General features: G+C 47.1%; 1 protein-coding gene across 1 annotated transcript in view; it reads right to left on the bottom strand.

Moving 5' to 3' along the window:
- Positions 1-16,498, bottom strand: part of ISCU (iron-sulfur cluster assembly enzyme) — a 91,475-nt gene that overhangs the window by 12,059 nt on the left and 62,918 nt on the right. Inside the window, exon 4 of the mRNA XM_086943091.1 lies at positions 10,167-10,245. Within this exon, the coding sequence (XP_086799217.1) occupies positions 10,167-10,245 (79 nt within the window). The remainder of the gene's footprint in view (positions 1-10,166; positions 10,246-16,498) is intronic.

Here is a 16,498-nt window from a genome sequence, read left to right as displayed (position 1 = left end):
TCAGCACACCAGTAGTCTGTCTGGGGCAACGAGACAGTAACACAATGTTACTGAAACAATAAAGAACTCTGCAAAAAAGAACCATTATTTCAAACTCTGCACAGCTCTAGAAGTAAATCAGAAACCGAAACTCAGTTTAAGGGTAGATGTCCACACTGCTGAGTGCAGCTTACACACGCACACTATTGTGTCTTAAAGAATCCTAGTGCTATTGTCAAAAAGAAATCAACATGACATGAAATGATCAGCAGTGTCAGGCTATGAGGGCTAATGCATACACTGCAGGGATCTCGGTTTGACAGGCTGGAATCTGAGGGTTCACTTCCATTTTCTAATGTTAGTAAAGGAGTAGAATTAAGTTCAACAACACCACAGGATTCCACGTGCCACAATATTCAACAGCACACCACATAACTAAACTCCACTACACACCACAACACAAAATACCATTCCACATAATTACACTCCATTACACTCAATCCCACTTCACATAATTCCAGGACACTCAATGACATCTAATTACGATCAACAGCATTCCAGCCCACATCAGAAATGCGTTACTTACCTGTAACTGCAGTTATCCAGTATTGGTATCGTCCATAGATTCACGTGCCTGAATCATTCCCCGTCGTCGGGGTGGGAGTCCCCGGTATATAAAGAAAGTAATGTCATAAAGACATATACATAACAATAGGCCAGAGGCCTCTCATTAGTAACATATCCATGTCCTTTTGTAAAAAGGACTGAACTTTGGCCAAGAGCCAATCAGATCTCACCACCCTCTAGAACCTTCCTGGAAGGAGCCCTAGTCCCTCAGATTTTCGTAAGCACAGTGCTAATTAGTACCTACTGAGAGAACTAAGGTGAGCCCTTCCAGGGGAGGTGGGTGGGTTGCATGTGAATCTATGAAAGATACCAATACTGGATAACTGCAGTTACAGGTAAGTAACACATTTCTTATCCAGTATTATGGGTATATTTCATAGATTCACATGCCTGAATGAGTAACAAGCAATATCCAGCACATTTCGTAAGGTACAACATGTAAAATCAGACGATATAAGAATACCATTTGTGAAACAGAACAAGTACCTCAAAACAATGAAGTAAAGAAATGTGCAAGAATGCAGTAGGATGGTGGGATGAGAGAGAAGGCTCCCCTCTAGTGAAATAGATGACGAAGTACTGCTTGACCCACCGCTGCATCTTTCATGAGTTCAGAATCCAAGCAGTAGTGCTTGATGAACGTATGTGGTGTCTTCCACGTCGCTGCTCTGCATATGTCGAGACTGGGTACTCCTGCAAAGAGTGCCATTGAAGTAGAGACAGCTCTGGTAGAATGAGCTCTCACTCTTGAATGCAGAGGATGATTTGCCTGTTGATGGTAGAAAGTTATTGCTGCTGAGATCCAACGGGAAATGCTCTGTTTTGTCAGAGGAAGGCCTTTTCTAGGCCTACTGAAAGCAACAAACAGTTGGTTGGATTTCCGAAACTGTTCTGTTCGATGAATGTAGAATTTTAGACAACGCTTGAGGTCTAAAGAGTGGAGAGACCTCTCCGCTGCAGAAACTGGATTTGGGAAAAAAGTCCGCAAAATTACAGGCTCATTCAAGTGAAAATTAGATGGAACCATAGGGATGAATTTAGGATTGGTTCGTAGAATAACGGTCTTGTTTGAATTGCAAGAAAGGATCCTGAATGGAGAAAGCTTGTAGCTCACCAACCCGCCTTGCAGATGCGAGTGCCAGCAAGAGAGCGGTTTTCCAGGACAGATATTTGATGTCCGCTTTGTGTATTGGCTCAAATAGATGTTTCATGAGTTGAGCAAGGACGATGTTCAATTGCCAGGTGGGTGGTAAAGCTCTCACCGGAGGAAATGTCCTGAAAAGGCCTTTCAGAAATTGTTTAACTAGTCTCTCGGACCAGAGAGTAGAGCCAGTCGAATGCCTGAAGCACGAAATCGCAGCCAGATGAACTTTAATAGAGGCATGCGCCAGTCCTGAATGCGCTAAATGGAGCAGGTAAAGAAGGATGTGTGCTGGAGAGGAAGAAAAAGGATGCATCTTATTTGCTTTACACCATACACAGAACCATTTCCATTTAAGAGAATAAGTTTTGTTTGTACTCTCTGCCCGAGCCAAGATGGTCCTGCATACTTGAGAAATGTCTAGGGTCTGAAACTCTCTGAACTCAGGAGCCAAGCCGACAAACTGAGAGATGCTGGATCCGGATGCTGGACTTTACCTTGGTTCATTGTCAGGAGAGTCGGGCCAGGTTTGAATTGGATAGGCGGTTCCTGTGATAGGAGGTGAAGCTCCGTGAACCAGTGTTGGCGCGGCCACGCTGGAGCAATTAGGATCAGGGTACAACGCTCCGCCTTCAGTTTCCGCAGAACCCTGGGAATCAGGGGAAATGGCGGAAATGCGTAAGCAAATACGTTGCACCAACTGATCGAAAATGCATTCCCCAGGGATCCTGGTTGGGGATGCCAGCTTGCGTAATGTTGGCATTTTGCGTTGTGGTGAGTCGCAAACAGGTCCACAGGTGGCTTGCCCCATCGGGCGAATACCGAGCTGAGAAGATGACGATCTAGCTCCCACTCGTGGCACATGGAACGTTGCCTGCTGAGAGAGTCCGCCAGGACATTGTCCGTTCCTGGGACGTATTCCGTCCGAAGGGAAATGTGTTGTACAAGCCAAGTCTAAATTTCTTGAGATTCTTGAGACAAAGACAGAGAGCGTGTTCCCCCCTGTTTGTTTAGATAGTGCATTGTGGTGGTGTTGTCTGTTCTCACAAGCACTGGGGAATTCCTGACCCTGGGTAGAAACGCTTTTAGTGCCAGGTATACCGCTCTCAATTCGAGGAGATTTAAGTGTAGTTGTTTCTCTGCTAGGGACCATTGCCCATTGATTTGGAGGTCCTGAAGAAACGCCCCCCATCCTTCCAAGGACGCATCCGTCATTATTACGTGTGGCGAGGTTGGAAGTATGAAGGATAGGCCTCTTCGCAGATTTTGAGACCGACGCCACCAATCCAGAGCCTGGACTATGGCAGGAGTGATCCGGACATCGTCGAAGGATCCTCTGCATTGAGTCCACTGAGCAGATAGCGCCTCCTGAAGTGGGCGCATATGAAGGCGGCAGTGTGGGATCAAGAGGATGTTCGAGGACATGATCCCTAGCAAGGACTTGTAGAGGCGCACGGTGATAGATTTTTTGGACAGAATCTGGGTGGCCAAGGTCCTTAGTTTCACTTGTCGTTCTATTGAAGGTAAGGCCTTCCTTTGAGCAGTATCTAGGACAGCTCCGAGGAACATGATCCACTGGGACGGTTGAAGGACAGATTTTTCTTCGTTGAGTGTGAGTCCCAGAGCACTAATAAGTTGCAGACAGGCGTCGGAGGACTTGGTCACGCCTGCGTGAGTAGGTGCCTTGACTAGCCAGTCGTCTAAGTACGGGAATACCTGGTGATGTTGCCGAAGGTATGCTGCTACTGGAGACAGACACTTGGTGAAAATGCGTGGGGCTGATTTTAGACCGAAGGGTAAAACTCGAAACTGGTAGTGCTTGCCCGCCACCTTGAACCTGAGAAATTTATTGTGGTTCTTGTGGATCGGAATATGAAAATAAGCGTCTTGAAGGTCGAGAGACACTATAAAATCGTTTGAATTGAGGAGTTGTAGCACCTCCTGGATGGAAACCATGCGAAATGACTGTTTTTTGAGGTATTGGTTGAGGTTTCTGAAGTCCAGTATAGGTCTCCATTTTTTCACCTTTTTCCGATTTAAAAAGAATCGGGAATAGAACCCTTTGTTTTTCTGAGATTGGGGAACTTTTTCTAATCTCTCCTTTTCTGAGCATGAGGGAGATTTCCAATTGTAGTTGTGTTAGATTTTTGTGTTGCATTGGAATCGGAGGCGTTTGTGGAGGATGTTCCACAAACTCCAGAGAATGTCCGAATTTGACAAGTTGGAGGACCCACTGATCTGTCGTAATTTGTTGCCAATTGTGAAGGAAGGATGTAATTCTCCCGCCAACTTTGTAAGGTGGAGAGAAACTGGAGACCTGTGGCAGAGAAAGGTCATTGTCTTCTGCCTGTGTCCTTCTCCCCCCCCCCCGTCCTCGAAAGGAAGATTTGATGTAGGACGACTGGTTCTGCAGTTGCCTTTGCTGGTACTGGGTTTTATATTGTTGGCCTGAGCTGTAAGAGGATTTGTAACCTTGATTGTTGCCTCTGAAGGACTGACCTCTCCCTCTGGAGCCACGAAAGGAAGAGTTTTTATATTGAAGAATACCTAGAGCCCTTGCGGTATCCGTATCTTTGATACCTTGAAGCGTCATAAGGCATGTCTAACACCTTGGCTTGAACTTCAGGCCGAAAAGACGTTGCCTTAAGCCAACCTTGGCGTCTCAGGACTGCAGCTCCTGCCAGCTGTCGGAAACCTGTGGACGCGATATCCAGTGCCACATCAATCATCTCCGAGGCGGAGCGCTCGCCTTCGAGGAGAATCTTCCTCACTTCTTTTTGCTCCTCTTGAAGTGAACCCAAGTATGGAGCTACGTCTGCCCACATTTGGCGGTTATAACGCCCCAGTAGAGCCACAGAGTTTGCTGCACGCACTTGTAAAGCTGACATGGACGAAAACTTTTCCTATATTGTCTAGCTTCCGGCCCTCTTTATCTGGCTGCGCAGTCAAAACAGCTGAAGGATTTTTTGACTTGCGTTGTGCAGCTTGGGTTATTACCGAATCAGGCTTCGGATGGCCGATAAGGCAAGCTGGGGCAGTGTCCAGAGCTTTGTATTTTTTTTATCTAATCTGGGCAGCACTGGCATCAGAGATGCCGGGGTCTGCATTATCTTCTCCCCTTGGTCCCAGACGTGATCAATGATGGGAATAGATCGTACTGCCTTTTGGTATGGGTCTTTAAAATCGTAACGCCGCTCTCTCTCTACAATGTTGTGGAAACCCCCTATGTCTTCCGGGGGAGAATCCGCTTGCGCCTGTACAGGGGATGCGGGACCTGAAATGATATATTCATCATATTCGTCCTCCTGAAGCTCGCCTTCCTCACGTTGCTGCTCTTCCTCTTCTTCCTCCTCCTCAGAGGACGGCAGAGGGCATGAGCGAGACGGCTCTGAATGGAGAATCAAGGAGCCGGTCGAGATTTAGGAGGCGGTGTGACCACTGTAGGTGTCACAGGTGTTTGTGTCACCACTGGCTGAGGCGGAGCAGTGGACGGGAATCTGTTTATAATCTGCAATGAGACACTGCAGGTCTGTCACAATAGAAGCAGGAAGACACACCATAGGCTGTTGTGGAAGCGGTGGAGGATGGATCTCTTCCTGGTACTCCACATCCTGTTCCTGCGCCTGTTCCTCAGTCTGAACTTTCGTGAAGTTTGACTTGCAGTTCAGATGGGCTTGTCGCTTGCTGAAACATAGAGCCCTCCACTGAGTCCTCAGTATCCAGGATATTAGCCGGGGGAAAAGGTTGTACCCTGCTCGGCGATGTTAATTCTGGCGTGAGTGTACGCGCAGTCATCCTGAAGTGTGAATAGATACACTTCAATGGAGGTGATTCAGTCGTCGACGGATTGGTCGAGGGGGAACCGTCGATAGTCGACTGAGAGTGAGTCGTCGACGGTTTCTTCTTAATCGACGACGTCGTCAATAGGATCGTCGACGATGGTTGCTTCGTGGTAGACTTAGTCGTTGTCGGCTTCGTCGGCGTTGGGGTCGTCGTCGACTGCTTCATCGGCGCTGGTGTCGTTGATGGCGGTGTCGTCGGCGGCTTAGTCGACGCTGGTGTCGACGTAGTCTTCGCTAGGGTCGCCGTCGACGGCTTCGTCGGCATCGTCGACGAGGACGGTCGACGATGAGCTTGCCGTCGAAGACGGTTTAGTCGGCGTCGATGATTTTGTCGACGATGACAATTTAGGCTTCGTCGACAACGAGGTACTCGTCGACGGTGGCGCTGACGAGGTCCTTTTTATACTAATAATAGATGGAGCAGACCTACCCGTCGACGAGGATGTTGTAGTCGTCGACATCGATGACAGGACGCCACCGTAGTGGAGATCGTGGCTGTCGACATTGTTACTGGCAGGGCTGAAGAGGTCACCAAAGGTTTCTTGAAGGTAGGATCCTGTAGAGAAACCTTTACAGCAGTGGCCTTAGAACCATCCTCTGAAGACTTGGGCGTCTTCTTTTGAGGGGGCTGTACAGATGGTCCTGGAGATGAAGTTCTAGGCCTTTTAGGAGTAGAGTGTACACTCCCCATGGAACACTCACTCTCACCTGAAGAGACTGGTTGATCTTTTTCCTTAAGTCTCTGGAGCCATATCAGCAGTCGGCCCTCTCTATCCTTGAGAGTTTTGGCCGAAAAAGTACCGCAGATTTTACAGTCTTTAGCTGAATGGTCAGGATATAAACAGTACAGGCAGTCCTCATGCCCGTCATCCACATGAAGCCTCTTTTTGCTACAAGAGGCACAAGGTCTGAAAAGTCCTTTCTTAGGAGAATCAGTCATGACAAAAGCAGAAGATTCCTCACAGGAATGAAGTTCTCAGTAAAATTGTGGAGATCAATCCAGGAATATAAAGAAAACTGAGCAGAGCTCAGAGGAGACTCCCTTAGCACGACGTGCGGTAGAAAATCTGAGGGACTAGGGCTCCTTCCAGGAAGGTTCTAGAGGGTGGTGAGATCTGATTGGCTCTTGGCTAAAGTTCAGTCCTTTTTACAAAAGGACATGGATATGTTACTAATGAGAGGCCTCTGGCCTATTGTTATGTATATGTCTTTATGATATTACTTTCTTTAAATACCGGGGACTCCCACCCCGACGACGGGGAATGATTCAGGCATGTGAATCTATGAAAGATACCCATAATACTGGATAATGACACAATCCCACTACACAAATCCACTCAACATCACACAATTCTACGCCACACAACATCACACAATTCAACGCCACACAACATCACACAATTCAACGCCACACAACATCACACAATTCAACGCCACACAACATCACACAATTCTACGCCACACAATTCCACAACTAACAATTCCAATCTAACCCACATAATTAGACTACACACCGCATACGTAAATGCCATAATATATGGATAACAGACATTGCCATTTACAACGCCAATAGCTCCAACTCTAGAAAATGAGACCTACAGCATTTCCAATGCTTGCTTTTATTCGCTTCTTCAACAGCAACCCTAGCTACAGGGAGTAATGTCTCCTGTTGGAGAACACCAAGATGTTAAACTGGGCAAAACCAATGGCACCCTTGATTTTGCTCTATTCATCCAGTTGCTCAGTTGACAGTATCTCTAAGGAACTGATTGAACCGGATGCCGCAAACTCCTGTACAAAGAAGAAAACCTTGAAAGCCACCCTGCGACAGGTCCTGGGGTGGAAACTGGGTCTGGAGACAGCCTATTCTTTTGCTTGGACTGTTGCACTCCTTACTTCTTGGGCCTTGCATGAAAGTAGACTCAGAATTGCTGCATAACTTGGCCCTTTTTGATAGTCTATCTGGAGCCTCAAAGGTTTTCCTAAAGGAAAAGTGGTCCTTTTTTATTTAAGGCACAAGAAACACAGAACCTCAGTTCACATTCTTTGGATCGCTTTATGTGTAATAGTAGTAAAAAGTAGAAGTGGAAAACCTAAATGTGCCAATATGTTGGCGCTGTCTGTTCAGCCAGAGACCAGGCTGCCTTGGCCACATATGGAAGTATACTTTATAGCCTACTAGCTTGGACAATAGGAGCCCAACATCTGCCAGCTCTATAATGGGCTGGTCTGAAAAAGCTTTTACTCCAAAAGGATGGACATATGCCGACACTTACCTTTAAGTTTACATCTATTGTTATTGTCACAGCTGCAACTCAGAGTGAAAAAAGGCCATATTGGAGGCGCGCACCTCCCTCCCCCCAGCCCATTAGCACCAATGCACAGCGTAACTTTTCAAACAAATAATTCCCCCCTCCCCCAATATCCCTCCCTACCAGAGTACCAGTAGCCATGTGGATATACAAAACTAAGTCTCGATACAGTATCATTCAATGAATGCCCTCCACTTCCTCAGCAGGGGCACGGGTCTGAGTCGTAATAATCATAAGTGTCAGGTCAGCACCCTGAATTCCCGGGACAGCAAGACAATAAAGGGTCGCCAGATAGTTCATTAAGTGTCGCCCTGAGATGCAATGGTGAGCTTTTCCATTCCCAGAATGACCCAAAGGTACTGGAGCCATCCTAGGTGTGCTGGTGGTTCCCAAAAGCGATAAAATAGTCTGGTGAGCCACCTCTAGAGCTATGCTGATCTGTAGCCCCACTACGTGACGTGAGAAGATAAGTACGGTCTTTGGAAGGTCTAGCAGGATGTAGGATTAAAACCTGGAGAGCAGAGTGGAAAGGTGGGTATCGATATCATTGAGTACAGAGTCCCAGAACGGGGCTAGCTTTGGACAATCCCATAGGAAGTGGGAGTGGATACCCTTCACTCCACATTGTCGCCAAGAGCCCTCACTGCAGGTCGGGGTTCCCCTATGTAACCTGACCGGGTTAAGTACCAATGTCGTTTCAGTACCAGCTGTATTATAGGCAGAGTGTCTTGTTCTGTAGACTATGTTGTGCCACTCCTGAGAGCTGGCATCCTAGTTCCGCTTCTCTGCGCAACTGAGCAGAGGATTTGTCCTCGGTCCCAACAGGCAGAAGCATGGCATACAGTTAAGATAAATGAAGGGTTTGTCTGATTTTTTGCCCAGGAACAATTTTTCATACAGCATCAGTGGGTACTCGGAGCCCTTCCAATGGATGGAGCAACCAGTGTCTAATATGTAGATAGCGCAACAGTTCATCCTTAAGAGATAGAATAATCCTTTTACACTTTTAACTTTAAAATATTAACTGCAGAAAGACAAGCAGCTAGTACTGGAAGCAATGTTCATGTGATACAAAATCATTTTCCCTAGTACATCTAGTCACCAGCACTATCACATGTCCTTATTCCTATGCTTCCCAGGAATTGCTTCAAAACCCATAAAACCGCCAAGATGTCAGCCTGTGTACCGCCTAAGGATAAACTGATGCTGTATTTATCTGGCAAAATAAAAGGTGATAAATTATCCCGGAGGTGTGCCTACATAATCCTACCAACAGTGTATAAGTACAGGATCATCTGGGGAGGATCCCTTGCTAGAGAAGGAGGGGTTCCACACCCTGAAGATCCTCAATGTTGGAATATTGTTCTCATCTAGAGTAGGTAGAGAGTACCTCTTGAATAAAAATAAACCGACTCATTTTTCTCAGCACTGAACTAGTTGTCACCAAAGCTTCTGGCGCAACCTCCTCTTACAGCTGAAGGGTCACAACACTGAAGGCTTTAGATTGTGAGGAACCTACCTGCACAAAGAGTGGCCCACTACGCCAAGACTACAGGGCAAAAGAACCTGGATGGGTGAAAGGAAAAAGTAAACCATACTGCGGAGATATGAGGAGGCTGAACAGTAAAGGGCAGAGGAAGAAGCATAGTCCTCCCTCAGCACCTTCATGAGGGAGAATATCTCCTAGGTCTATAATCCTTCCTAGAAGGTCTGGGCTTAGCAGACAAATGCTGCAGGGCAAGGTAAAGCTCCAACTGCTTCTCCCTTATTACCCTGGGCCTCATTTGTAAACAATGCTGAAGGGCCAAAATGCAATGGTAGATATGCATATAGTACGATTACTTAAAATGGACGATCAACACCATACTCGTCGTTAGTACAATATTATAGTGCTTCAACAAGCCATTGATCCTCTAGGAAATTGGTGCTAGACATCTAAAGACCGTGGGAAGGGTTGTTATGTGGAGTTGGGGGCGGGAGGGGAGGGGGGTGGGGGGTGAGGAGGGACTGGGTTCACAAATAAATGGATTGTCCGAGCAATGTTTCACACATGCTGCTAAGTATGCTCCACTCCATACATTTTTTTTAAAGCAGCAGCTGCCTATTCGGCAGGCTTAATTTGGTGTCGATTTTTCTGGGTGATCTCATTAAGAAAAACTGTTTTAAGTGGAAGAAAAAAACGTTATATAATGGGGTGAATTCACTGCAGGAGAAATAAAACCTTCATAGAGGTATTTATGCATTAATTCAAGGTAAAGAACTTACTAGAACAGTGAAGTTTAACTGGAGGCAGACTGAGTTCCTTGGCAATATCTGTGTTCTTGATGGTCATGGCCTCGTCAACCTAGAGGTTTCAAAATGGGTCATTAATTAATCTTTTGATGGCTCAGTTTGAGTATACAAAGTAAAGAGGCTATGAAAATATGCATTTTCTCAAATTTGGTTAAAAAATGCACACATTTCTATCAAGTAGATCATCAATTATGTTTTCTACACACTACTCACAAAGCAGAGATAGTCAACGTTCATAAAACAAGCTTTCATGCGGATAGGAAAAAAAACATGTTAAAAACTGTTATTTTCTTTTCTACTGACAAAAAAGCAAACAATTGTGACATTTGCTGCCATTAAAGGCAAGCAGGTCGAATATGTTGTGATCAATGCAATGTTACTGAAGAACCTTAATAAAATAAAAACAGCTTTTCAAAGTATACATAATTTCTCCATCTACTTCAGAGCCTCAATAACCTCACCAGTGAGTGGCTGTACTTTATAAAACCGGATTGACGGACTGATCAACTGGCACTCACTTCAAAGCCAGTTAGGCTGAGAAAAAATTATTTACGAGAAACAGTTGAGCTTGAGGATATTTTCTATTATCACATTCATTTTCCTCAATCCACCATCACTGGGCTCAGAAGAGCACCTTGAGGAGGTTGATCCAATAATCACTATGTGGACATCATCCTAGATTGCAGTTTGCCTGTGTCTAAAATGTCTAACTCAGAATGCAGTGTCCCAATTGTAATTGTTGTCGGTAAGGGCACGTTGTAGCAAGCAGTACCAACTAAGGAGCAAGATGCAGTCTCGCTGATGTCAAGACACTATGAAAACTACATATGCTACTCAGCAGAATGCGTCCTTGGTTTAAAGCAGTGGTTCTCAACCTTTTGACTTCTGTGGACCCCTAATTAATCATTTTGGAAAACAGGCCCCCCCCCCCCCCCACCGAATTATTGGAATTCAGGGACAGGGACCCTACAGAGTTATGAGGGCTCCAGCCTAAGCAGTGTCGATTATTTGAACTGTAAAACAATGCACTAAAAATATGGAAAGTATTCAAACAAATACAAAAACGAGGACACATTTTATTTACAAACCAATACAAAAAAATATATTACATTTAATATGAAGGTTTGAGCTTTTCTAAATTCAATTGAGACCACTCATCATCCATACTATATTCTGTGTGATGCACTTGCACTGCTCCCACGAATCAATCTGAAGATAATATAATTTTTAGTCTCCCATTTCAAACTCCTTCACATTTACAGGACCTTTAACATTTTCAATTGTACACTTAGTTTTTTTAATTTATATACACTTTATTAATCTGTTAATATTCTTTAATTTTCTATGTAGTCACGGACCACCGGAGGAGGCTTTGCAGACCAACAGGGGCCCCCGGACCACAGGTTGGGAACTACTGGTCTAGTGAGTAGAGAAATGTATTGGTAAGTGTGCAATAGACATAGGTGCACCATACAATCTGATGTGCAATAGAAGATTTGCTAAGAGAAAGTCTATACTTTATACCATATGCAAGACAAAAAGCTATTAAATCTTAATTTCTTGCATCCTGTTTTTGATAATAGCTCTTTGCACATCAAGGGAATGTCACACTTTTTCAGTCACCCGCTTTACGGTTAGGTAAGAAAGCAAATGAGAAGCTTGCATAGCATACTAAAAAATAAACGTAAAAAAATAAGACAAAAAAAAAAAAGGACCACCTTTGGAGTACAGATTGTGAGTGCATGATAAAAACTCTATCCCTGTGCATCTCCAGCAATGGCAACAGCACTGAAAGCAAAGACAAGAGCTTAGAAGGGTAAGGAGCCTAAGACTAATGTTCTACCAGTATTAACCTTTTCAAGAGCAAACAGCACATTTGCCAAATTCAAAGGAATTACGTAACAGCAATTGGAACTGGCCATTAAGAGTTGTAAATCTGGGTCCCCTTTGAACCCGTGGCTACCAGCAATTCTCTGTAAAGTTGCTAGCATCATCAATCCAAATTTTTTTACTCACTTTTTAACTCTTCGCTGACCAACGCTCAGGGTCCAGAAAAATGGATGTAGTTAAAGCCATTGTTGAAGAAATCTCCTGCTGATCCTAAGAACCAGGCAAATTTTAGACCTCTCTCTCAACCTCCGGCCGCTGACGAAATCTTACCAAAAAAAAAAAAACAAACAACAACAATAAAACAAAAAATAAAAAAAAAAATCGGCAAAAGTGCAACTTGCGCCTCCCAGTAAGGCTTCAGACCTAGGCCCCACAATGAGTCAGCCCATCTGGAAGTTTCAGAATCTATTAAGGTAACGTCAGGCAAGAGTTTGAAAGCCATACTGATCTTGCTGGACCAGACAGTGATGTTAGGCACCGTGGCACGTGCTGCTGCTACTACACTGAGCTGGAAATTTGCGGCTGCGATAAAGGATGCTTCCACTCCATCTCTAATGGGAAGCAGGCAGTCACAATTGGACAGTTCAGGAGATTAATGTTAAATATGTGGTGCATCGGGGGCGGAGCTTGCCAGCGACCGCATTGGCTGCCTGATCCCAGAGCTCCCTCCGGTTGTGCACATTATCCTACACCATTCTGCTTGCTAGGCGCTGCTGAAGAGCCCCCCAATGCTGCGAAAACTCTGCTATCAGAAGATTCCTGGTGCTCCTGGGTCGTGTCCCCGTGGCCAAAGATACGGGCTGAGGCGGCGAGGTGAGCCCCGAAGTCGCAGCCAGGATTGCAGCATGTAGCCGCGTTGCGCCATCGTGCGTGCGGCCACACAGAGCTCCCGGGTGGCATCCCGGAGTTGGAACTTGACTCGGAGGCTCTACGCACTGCTGGAGTTGAGAGCGGCCCCCCTCTCATAGCCTGCCTTGGGGGCGGGAGGCGGAGAAGCCCAGTTTGCCCTACGTGGGAGAAAGTGGCGGAAGGCCCTCGAGCGACACCCCGGAGGCGCCATAGAGCGATTGTCCAGCTCCTTGGAGCGTAAACTGATAGACGAGAGCTACGCGCCTTGCCCTGGGAAGAGCTGGTGGCATCCCTGCTTCCTCACCGCTCCCTTCCGACAAGCTGGAGGCCAGGAGATGAGCGGCACGAGTGCGTGGGAAGGCTGCAGAGGGACGCGGCGACGACCAGACGCAAAACACAAGGTAGCTGGGAGCTGGGGCCTACTCTGGCGGTTGGGCTGCCGCGTGGCGCAGGCCAAGAGGGCTGGAATTGACAAACGACATCACCCCGCCTCGATGGAGGTGCTCGCAGCACAGTAGTAAGGGTACCCAACGCAACTGGGGCTCGGCACGCGGATAGACTTGACATGTCCGAAAGAAGGATCACTGAAATGGAGGAGGCACATACGGAACTCGATTCGGACCAGAAAAAGCTCGGAAAACTCATGCAAGTCCTGCAGGATAAAACCGAGGATTTGGAGGCCCGCTCGCGCCACTGCAATCTGCGCCTTACTGGCCTTCCGGAGTCTACCCAGACGGGAAATATGGAGCAGTTAGTTGAAAGACTACTTGTGACCCTGCTCGGTGAGGTTTTTTTTTTTTCTCCATTGATGTTTGTTGTGGAACGAGCGCACCGCTCGCTGGACCCTCGTCCGAAGCCAGGCGCCCCCTCCCCCACCCACGCTCCATTATCGCAAAACTACTAAACTATAGGGACAGGGACGCTGCACTGAGGCTGGCAAGGTAGAAAAAGGTACTGCAGTTCGAGGGTTCGAAGAGATCACTTTATCCTGATTTCACAGCCAGGGTGCAGGAGGCTAGGCGGCACTTTGCCCCACTGAAAAGACAGTTGCGTGATCTGGGCCTGGACTAAGCCATGCTGTACCCAGCAAAATTGCGGGTCAATCGACAGGGGAAGTCCCACATTTTCACAGACCCGAAAGTCCTCCAGCAGGCGGTGAAAGTATGGTTGAGGGACCGTCGCAGAGACCAAGGCAGATCTCCGGACAGTACAGAGGCTGACAGCCAGCTTGACGAACAGGAATGAGGCCCCATTGTACTGCTCTGACTGACTTGCGAGGTGGTAAGGGACATGCATGCCGTTTTGCCCAGTTCAGAGAGACATTCTACCTATCTGACATAATGACTTGTTGCAGGAGGTTTATAATATGTGCCTATTTCGATTGTGCCTTGACCAACTGGAGGCCCGCGTATTGGGGGCTTGAATGATGCAAGTGACACTGCACAACGTGGGGCATAGGGTCTGGCGCTTGGCTGGCGGTGTGCGTGGTCTGGCGCTTGCCTGGCGGTGTGCCTGGTCTGGCGCTTGCCTGGCGGTGTGCGTGGTCTGGCGCTTGCCTGGCGGTGTGCGTGGTCTGGCGCTTGCCTGGCGGTGTGCGTGGTCTGGCGCTTGCCTGGCGGTGTGCGTGGTCTGGCGCTTGCCTGGCGGTGTGCGTGGTCTGGCGCTTGCCTGGCGGTGTGCGTGGTCTGGCGCTTGCCTGGCGGTGTGCGTGGTCTGGCGCTTGCCTGGCGGTGTGCGTGGACTGGCGCTTGCCTGGCGGTGTGCGTGGACTGGCGCTTGCCTGGCGGTGTGCGTGGACTGGCGCTTGCCTGGCGGTGTGCGTGGACTGGCGCTTGCCTGGCGGTGTGCGTGGACTGGCGCTTACCTGGCGGTGTGCGTGGACTGGCGCTTGCCTGGCGGTGTGCGTGGACTGGCGCTTGCCTGGCGGTGTGCGTGGACTGGCGCTTGCCTGGCGGTGTGCGTGGACTCGTGCTCGGCTGGTGGTGTGTGGGAATTGACTTAATGCTGGTTACTATACACAGTGCTAGCTGAGCGCCACTCCATGAGTTTGTGTAGTTGCTGCGTCAGGAATGTGGACGTGATGGGCCCTTGAATGGCGTGGTCTGCTGGTGAAACTGTAGTAATGCGATTGGTCCGCGGCTGGCGGTGTGAATGTTTTGTATGTGTCACACGTATGAAAGGTGTATGAATGGCCTGTAAAGCGGTTGGTGCCTTGTCGTGGCTTTACAGATCACAAGCTGTAAGTCAATGATTCAGTTTCTCGTCCTTTCCATTATTAACAGTGCATTTCATTTTTTGTGAAATCACCTGCTAATGCAATTGTATATACTAAACTATCACTCGCCCTCGTGCCAAATCCAACCAGTATGTGTGTGTTTGAGGACTTGATGTCTGTGTAGTAATTCTTTTTTGTTGTGGTTTGAAGCAGGGAGCACCTAGTCACTTTTTTGTAAATGTTTTGATGAGTTTCTTTTCTGCCTGGTGGTGTGAATGGTCTTCTTTGTGTCAGGTATGAAAGGTGTGTGAATGGCCTGTAAAGCGGTTGGTGCCTTGAAGTGGCTTTACAGCTTACGAGCTGCGAGTCATTGGTTCAGTTTTTTTTTCCATGTAATTGACAGTGCATTTCATTTTTGTGAAATCTCTTGTTAATAAAATTATATATACTGAACCATCACTCGCCCTCGTGCCAAATCCAACCAATATGTGTGTTGGAGGAATAGATGGCTGTGCAAGGATCTTGCTCTATTTAGTGTCTCTGCCAAGGTATACATTCCACCAACGAATAACCTACCAATTGTAGATATTGTTGAAAGCCCATGGGAGTACATGGTGATGTCTCTCTGGTGAAATCCAACCAATAATTTTATCCACAATATCTTGTAAAACTCAATGTCAGTCATTTTCCTTGCAATATTGCGCCCAAATGGTCACGCCGCAGAAGTCAACTAATTGCTTTACCTAGGCGGGCCACATGGGTTTTTCACTCCTTCCTCGGTTTCCATCTAGGGAAACCTAGCAAACCCCCACATTTCTGGAAAGTAGACACCCGGGGGCTTTCAAGGAGGTATGGCTTGCGTGGATCCTTAAACGTTCCTTTACCCAGAATCCCTTGCAAACCTCAATTTTAGCTGAAAAAAATACGTTTTCACACATTTTTGTGTGGGAAAGCGTGGCATCACTTGTGTGGGTGGGCCAAAGGCCCGTGACTAGGATGACCCCAAAACAGCACAATTCTCAGTGCTTCCTTGTAAATACAGAACGCTACAATTTTTTAAAAATACATTTTTAGCCTGTTCTGCTATGGACACCCACAAAAGTGAGGTATCATTTTACTCGGGAGAACAAGGGAACGGTGGGTGGTAGGACATTTGTGCCGGCACGGAGATCCCACGCAAACATGTATGGAAAAGTGTTTTTTTAACCTAATTTTAAGGTTTGCAGGGAATTCTGGGTAGGAAAACGTTGGGGGACGCACGCATGCCATACCTCGCTGGACTCCCCCGGGTGTCTAGTTGTTTTAAGAACTGTTTGGGTTTGGTAGTGTCCCAAAATGGCCGCCGAGCACG

This window comes from Lissotriton vulgaris, chromosome 11 (assembly GCF_964263255.1).
Source record: "Lissotriton vulgaris chromosome 11, aLisVul1.2, whole genome shotgun sequence".
NCBI lineage: Eukaryota > Metazoa > Chordata > Amphibia > Caudata > Salamandridae > Lissotriton > Lissotriton vulgaris.
This window is presented reverse-complemented; position numbering and strand designations above follow the sequence as displayed.